Raw genomic sequence first — 8266 nt, forward strand, 5'->3', positions numbered from 1 at the left:
TATTTTTCGTTTGCTTACTCATACTTGTGTACGCATTTGCTATTATTACAAATGGTTGGGATTTTTTACTTTAACGTGTGTTTTTAAATCATCAGCAATTTAGATAAATTAGGACCCTGAGCCTCCATGTGTGAACACGTTTATTTCCTCAGGTAGCACAACTTTTATTACTAAGCAGGTCTGTAACTGTAGTTTGAAACAAAACTACGCTTTTCAGTTTGAGGATGTGGATACAGCTTACCCAGTGTCATTTTACACAGCTGATGGATGCATTTTTATGCATATGATAAGGTATGATATCATCTGCTACTTTGTTTTGTGTATTAAAATAAGCATCTCTCACCTGTGACTTATGCTCAACCTTATCCCGCTTCTTCAAATGGTTAATTTCATATCTGTGTAAGATAGGTGTGATTCATATCAATAGGTACATTAAAGGCTCCACATGAGGCCGCAGTCAGATGTCATAGGGACTACAAATGTAAAGTTGTCTTTTTGCTCTAAGGAGATTAAATCTAAACAGATTTCGTGCAGGGCAGGAACAGAATGAAGACAATTTGACATGATTCCTATTCACCTTGATGCCTATTAGTGTGCCTTACTCTAGAGTTGCATGCAGAGAGACAGAAAACACACACGATAAACGAGAGCTGGTTTTCACTGGAAGCTTCCATTAACTTAGCAAGAAATCAGGTGCTAGACCTTATTTCAGCCAGTACCAGTAGAAACAAATTTAATTGTAATCTCCTCTATAGAAAACCTAACACTTGCCTCACATTCCATTTGCAATTATAGCCTGTGGTCTTCTATCCTCTTAATTGAAATACATACCAGAACAGCTTCTACAAGGCAAGCTTTTCAGCTAAAATTAATTTCTTCATTTTCTCTACTTTGCAACCTTGTATTATTTTACCACAGGCGAAACAGCAGACCACAGCAACACACATGCTTTGGTCTGAATGCATCCTGAAAACTCTTTGTTTAAGGCATGTACTTCTAAGCTACTAAGAACCTTGATTTCTAAGAAAAAAAATCTGTGGCCATATGACCGCCTTGAAAATGGAAAACATCATGTAGACAATATGCATGTTTCTACAAGTCAGATCTCATTTGAGCAAAAATAGTAGATAGGACTGTCTGTCTAATTAGACATGGATCAAAAATGAAGAACTAAGTACTTTCCTATCACTCCCTGCAGGTTTTGAAGTTGGCGTTTTTCTCCCCTCTGCATACAGTTGTTTGCCTTAGGTTGTAAAGAAATGCAGAGGGCTGTTATTAAAGCACCAATAATTTGCTGAACTCCATCTTTTGTGGTACTTGCTGAGTTAGAAAATTCCTTTTCACCTCCTCCCCCACCTCTGCTTGATTAGAATAACTGAAGAACAAGTATCACATTATGGTGCTAGGTAAAAGGATCTAGTGTGTTTGCAGTTTAAGTGACTAGCACAAGACAGAACAAATCCTAAAGCCTGTCCAGCTAATTGACAAGGGAAAAAAAGCATTTACTTTTTAAAAGCGTATCAAAACAGAGGCTTATGTTTAGGATTTGCTGTGCTTAGTGCTTTATATTCAGAAATTAATTTCTAATATAGTTTGTTAGAAAGTTCTCCAAGCAATTAGAGCCCGAACACATACAGGAGAGTGAAGGATTGCCACTACAACAAGTAAGATTCTGAGACTGCAGAAACAATGATCCCAACCCATCAACTATTTAGTGCTGGCCTCAAGCCAGAAGTCTGGCTTTTACCTTTTTAGAACTCCAGCCCATCACAATAAGAATTTTTATCCAATTCTTTATGTACCATCCCAAAGGAGCAGTACAACAGGTTCTTTCAAGGCCAGTGGCTCCAGTTTAAACTCGGTAAAGATGGCAGCTACTGCTTTGCTCTTCTGCCATAGATTAGTTTCCAAATTGGTACAGCTAAATATGATACCTGTTCCTTATCAGATGCCAGCTGCTACCATTTTTCACTAGCATTAGCATTTTTGTAAACTACAGAAATCAAGGAGTACATAACCTATTTGGTTATCCCCAGCACTGACCTCTGCAGATAAAGTGCTCTCATTAAATCTGCTGCCAAACAGAACCTGAATCTCTTATCTGACAACCACAGAATCACCAAGCCTTTTTGCAAGAGGGACGGACATCACTTAAACCACGCAGAAGTCTTACCAGACAGTACAGATTTGACATTTCCCACCATATCTTCACAACATGAAGCAATCATTTGTGTTCCTTTCCCTGCTTGATCCACTTTCGCAAAGGGCCAAATCTTTCTGTGCACCATTGAGGGAAGAATTTCTTAGATTGAAATGAAATAGATTTCCTCTTTGCCTCTACCTGCTTGTCTTTATTACACATATTCAAGTTAGTGGCCCTCTCTGCTCCACTGCATTCTTCAAACTTGCAGTTTGGTGCAGTTGCCTTGTAGTTCAAAGGAGAGACATGAGAACAGGCAGTAGTTTGGAAACACAGATACATTTTTAATGATTCAACATATAAGAGACTCTAGTTGAACAGCTCAACAACCAGGGAGGGAAGATGCAGTTTCTGTTCCATTGAATGGACAATGATCACAATGCACTTCTGATCACATCCTGTTTTTCTAGGCCAGGAATTCCCACTAACATTGTCTGAATTAGGTTGGTTCTTATGATTTATTACAACTACTACTTCAAGCAGTGATATCACCTGCTAAGGAATTAATACCAAGTTGAAAAGAAAGCAAGAGCAAGCCATCAGTATCTTGATCTCATCAGTAGTGGTGCAAAAACCTGAAGTGCTGGAAAGTATTCTCAGCAGGATGGCCTTCCCTGAGGAAAACAGTTAGGAAGTGCTGGAACAGGGGTGAAGAATGTTTAATACCGAAAAGAGAAGTAACCTCTGCTACCCTCTGAAGACAGCATTTCACACTGCATCTTCACACTGTATCATGTCTGCTGCAGCAAGTTGCCATAGGATGGCAGCAAAGGGGAGACGGATTTTCCGCTGGATAAACTGCTAATGCTAAAGCTTTTAAGCTTTTGGAAAAACAAGATTTTCAAGAGAATCTGCTGATGGAACCATTATCTCACTTGATTACTTCTGGGAAAGAACAAAGAAAACAATGCAAGTAGATTTTATCAGATGGCTGTAACACTACTTCTTGTTTGTATCATATGTAATTGCAATAGTACTCTACAGATCTTTTTTGCACCACAGTTTGGTTTTTTGTTTGTTCTTTTGGGGGGTTGTGTGTATTTGGTTTGGGTTTATTTGTTTTAAGCTTCTGTATATTGTTTTATTTCAGTTAGGGAATGGGAAGTATCAGTTTAAAAAAGCAAACACAAAGCCACAAAGTCAAAATCACAGAGGAGGTGGATGGGGTAAAAACACTAGAAATGAGGCTCTGCATGTAGAAAAGAACAGCCCAATTTTGTCTGGTACTTGAACTTTGCCAGTGACTTGCAGGGGGAGCACAAATTTAGCCAGCATTCTACAGGTTCTCTACCTATCTTCTCTGTGTTGCCTGGCCTTAAAGAGGGAGACGGTTTCAATTGCAACCTTCAAGAGCTAGGAGAGACTGTGGGAGAACCACCCCTGTTCTAGTGCCATTATGATCAGACCGAAATCCCAGAGTAGCAAACATGTCAAACAGCAAACCAAAGCCATCACGGTTGTTTACCTGGACTCATGCAACACAGGTGTCCTCAGAGGAGGGCTTGCGCCACGTTCTGACATTTCAATTATTCCACACACAAGGACATCATTAAACTGAAATCTTAGAACTCCACCCTTTTGCCTCCTGCATAACCAGGAGTGAAGTACATTTAAACTACCAAGGCCTGAACAAGTTCAAGCAGACAAATCTTCAGTGCTCCCTGTCAGAAAGTGGATTAGCAGAGAGCCGTTTACAAAAGTAAGACTCCTCTTTGAGGAAACTGTTGCAGAGTAACAAGGAAAATGTTTACAGACAATAAACATCCCATCCTAGGCAGATGCCTGCTCTTCTCTCATGCTATGGGACTTTGACAGAATAACAACTCCATTGGAGTTCTGAATACTTTAAACTCACTAAGAGGAACATAACCACTCTAGTGACAAATCCCAATACAATTCCTTTAGACTAAGGAGGGAAAAAAACAACCAATTTTATTCAGGATCTAAAAATATCCTTTCTACCTGACATAATAAAACAGGGACTGAAAGGCATCAGCAACTAGCTATGCAAAGCATCAATACTTTCAGCTAGTAATCCATAGAAAATGAATAAATAATTCATAATTACATATGTAGTGTACACAATGCATGTCAAGGAATGCTCCAGAGAGAGAAGCACAACAAACATGCTTTACTCTCCAAAAGCAAAAATCCTCCAATTATTACTATCACATGCAGCTGCAAAGCTACATTAGGTATTTTTCTCATGATGTTTTATAGCCTGGATCAACTCTGCATCCTAAAATGTAGAGGAAGTATTCAAAAATAGCACTAGTACAACACTAGTACCTAAAGCAGGTGCATAACAAACTGAAGAAAGCAAGATTCAATCCTGGAGTCCCTTGCTTACACTGTACACCCCTGGATTTATCCCCAGAAAAAAAAAAACATCAGCCATTTACACTGAGGCTTCTGTAAAGCAAGAGCTGTTGTCTTGCTCTTTTGGATTTTAGTCTCCAGTTCCTCCCCTTTGTTGCATAGATCATGCAGCTTTCAGACAGGCAGAAGCTCTGGGGGATATTCACCATAGCAGTATTTTGCAATTGGATCTCTGTAGGTGTTCTCATGCTGCACACTCTGTCAGGAAGAGGAGAAGCTTTATCAGAAGATACGAACTGAAACAACACATCCCTTCACTGAGAGCCAGAACCCAGAGCACTTGTAGACATTTTACACAGTAGTGTCATCTGGAGTCAAACACCACTGCACTCCTTACATGTAAAAGACAGTTGCTGTATTACAGTGCTTTTATGGTGAACCACACCCAGAATCTCCTTTTCAGGAGGCTACACAAGCATGTGGGAACAGCTTCAGTATTAAAAAGAGTTCTACATGCTTAGGCAGTATTGTCAAATGTCCTAAGCAAGCAAGACATAATACACTCTGAGATGTATGCATTTTTCTTGATAAAGCTAGAGTGCAGATACTATGGGTAAAATAAAAAACAACTTTGGAGACATCTGGAACTACATCCTCTGTTTGTAATCCATCCCTATTACTATACTAAATACTCAAGTTACATGACATCTCCAACAGCACTTTCTAAGTGCTTGCTTAGATCAAAACTTCCAATAAAATCCCACAGGTAACAGAAGTTAACCTCCATTCTTAAAAAGAAAATAAATTATAAAATGCTTTTTGAGTTACTGTGCAGGTAATTGTCAACATATGGTAAGTCTAGAATAGTACCACAAAGAAAATAGCATCCTTTAGCTACTGGGAACAACCCTCACGGTTCTCATCCTTATGAGATCTTCCCCAGAACTCATCCAAGATCTTCACCAGTCACTAAACTCAGCTAGTCTCTTTTTAGTTAAGTACCTTTTTTCTAAAGAGAGTGTGCAACTCACCCTGCTCTAAATATGCTCTTTGCCCTTCATTTGCTGCTGCTGTTACTATTTCACCTTAAAAATCAGAGGGTATTGCCTCACATTAGCTCTCAGCCATAGCTTCAGCATTTATTAAAGTGTCCACGTGCATGCAAGCACAACAGACCCCATTTTCAAAGGGTATTTTTCCACTTTTGAGCACGGGACAAGTATTTGTGTCTTACCTGTGATGAAGTCCTACATTTTGCCAGACACAACTCAAAGTGATCTTCCACTGCCATGAAGAGGTTTTGGAAAGCAATAGCTGCACGGTTCAAGAAACGTTCCAGAAGATGTTGCTGAAGTGGTCAGCAAAAAAGGGCAACAAAACAAAAAACTGTATTTCAGCAAGGAGTAACCAAATCCCACTTTAACTTACACAGCTCAAGTCTCAGAGGAATAGTAAGCAACTCCACTTAGAACTTCTAGCAAGCACTAGAAGGTTAACACATCATGGAACCAACAGTAGGAAGAGAGTCTAGAGAAGCTAACAGAACACAGGGAAGTGCCAATTGCAAAACTGATACTGGCTGGAATAGCTTTCCTGCAATTAATTCCCTTCAACAAACACAATCCCCCTAGAGCTGAAACATTTTGCAAGGCTCCCAATATTTCCTCTCAATGGTGGGAAGGATGAACTTTTTTTAAAGCTTTATTTATAGCTTGCCACATGCAGGTTTTCCTCATCCTTCCAAGAAAAGGAACTGTCCCCTCTAAGAAAAAAGCCCCTCACAAACAAGCACTTTTAGCCACAGAGGAACCCAAGCAGCTGAGAACACCTGAAAAGCAGGAGAACATCTCTGCACCTTGCTGGGCTGCAGGCAACAGGAAACACAGTACTCATAGACACTGCAGCAGCCGTTGGGAAGGCAGCTCTCACAGCTGTACAGCTTCGTACTGGGCACGTTGACATTACAACAGCCATTTACCAGTAGGTCCTTCCTCTCACAGATGTAGCCTGAAAAACAAAAGCAGTAGTAACAACTGGCAAGATGCACTCCTTTGTATGCTCTATAGAAATTCACAGCAAGAATCACGTTACTTGAGAGGAGGTTTATTTATCACTTAGTAGATTATGATCGCCCTCAATTTGACTCAAGTCATAACTAGCAATAACACTTAGACATAGGGGTGAGTTTCACAACAGCCTGTTGTGAAATAATAGGCACAACCATTATGTACTTAATACACTGTATGTACACTGTAAGTATTTAAATGCAGAACATGTAAGTTCTGATTTCTTTTTGGCATGATTCATTGCTGCGATAGGAAGGGGAAAGGCAATTGATGATGACTGTACTGGAAAAAACTGATATGTTCTTTCAACTTTTCTATGTCTGGATAACTCTCTTCAGTTCAGTATGAAGAGACTTAGATTTATCCACACAGGATGGCTGTAATAGTCAATTGTTAGAGGAATCCTGACTTGTTCAGAAGCACAGCATATGTCCTTACAGAAACTGTATACCAGTGTTAGACTGTGAGAGCAATCTGTGATGTTAGAGACCTCAGTGAATTGGCATAAGTATAACTCAGGCAGTGCTAAATTTAAATCAGTGTAAATCACACAAGATGGGGTGGGTTTTCTACAGCCTTGATTTCTGGTTGAGAAAGGTCCAGTGCCTGAGCAACAAGCTCACTGGGCAGGAAAGAGCTCCATGCACTGAGAACAATGTGCTTGGGTTTACAAGGGTCAGATGAGCTCCATAACTACGACTGAGCACTAATGATACCACTCCTGAGCTGCCTCCAAGCAAGGCCAGTCAGGTTTCCCCAATTACTCTCCTTAATATAGCCGACTGTGGGAAAACACAGGGAGCTACAAACAGTTCTGCAAGCAACCACACTAAAGTGAGCAGGTCTCAATGTGTAAGTTCTGTGCAGAGGTAACTGGAGTGCTTTGAAACTGATGTGGGTCTGAGACCAGCATGTGCTGAGCCACTTGGACCCACGCCTGCTGTGCACAGTCAAACAGCAACATGAATCCAGTCTGTGGACAGAACACCAGCAGGTGAGATGATGCAGTAAGAATGCCTTAAGAAGGAGCAATTGCTACCTGAAAGGGCCATCAACAATCAGACAGGCAAAGCAGCATTAAACACTGCAATATGCAGAATAAATTCTTAGTATCAAGTATACCCAGTTCATCTGTAATGAGGAGCTTCCCCTGCACAGAATTCCTGCACTGGTTACTCAGCTGACTGCTGTTTCCCGAACTGAACTTCACCTTCCACATGATCGGCTGCTCATGCTCCTGCACTTGGAGGAGATTCCGATCTCTCACCATCCTCTCTTCCTGCAAGGAAAGACAGTAGTACAGACAGATACCCAAACATCCAATTCCTTCTGCCATTCCAATCAATGTGCTTTTCCCACAATTAGAAACGTCTAGTAGTATTAAACTCTGCAGAATAAGAAACTACAGTGTCAGTGGCATAAGCAACATACTACTTGCAGTAGGTTACTTTTTGCATGACAGAAAGCAGTACAATCCAGTAAAACAGGGGGATGGAAGTTCACCAAAGGTTCAGCCAACACAGCTGGATTCGGTCACTGCCACCACAGAAAAAGCACGTATACCAAGTAACAGGTACGCGTACTCCTCTAAGTTCCGCACCTGAGGACCAACAGTTACTCTGGGATAGGGATGTTTTACCCGCCCGCAGCGGGCCGGGACCGGACCCCGCCGGCGGGAGGG

General features: G+C 40.8%; 1 protein-coding gene across 1 annotated transcript; it reads right to left on the reverse strand.

Annotated features, from left to right (window-relative positions):
- Positions 1 to 4499: 4499 nt before the first annotated feature.
- On the reverse strand, positions 4500 to 7887 carry LOC104412645 (chromosome unknown open reading frame, human C12orf49). Its single transcript, XM_010023413.1, has 4 exons — positions 7708 to 7887; positions 6375 to 6526; positions 5754 to 5867; positions 4500 to 4777 (listed from the first exon to the last, which is right to left on the reverse strand). Exons 1-4 carry the CDS (start codon positions 7853 to 7855, stop codon positions 4694 to 4696), a joined length of 498 nt encoding a protein of 165 aa, XP_010021715.1. The 5' UTR covers positions 7856 to 7887; the 3' UTR covers positions 4500 to 4693.
- Between the last annotated feature and the right edge of the window lie 379 nt (positions 7888 to 8266).

This window comes from Nestor notabilis, unplaced genomic scaffold (assembly GCF_000696875.1).
Source record: "Nestor notabilis isolate BGI_N333 unplaced genomic scaffold, ASM69687v1 scaffold34121, whole genome shotgun sequence".
NCBI classification, from domain to species: domain Eukaryota; kingdom Metazoa; phylum Chordata; class Aves; order Psittaciformes; family Psittacidae; genus Nestor; species Nestor notabilis.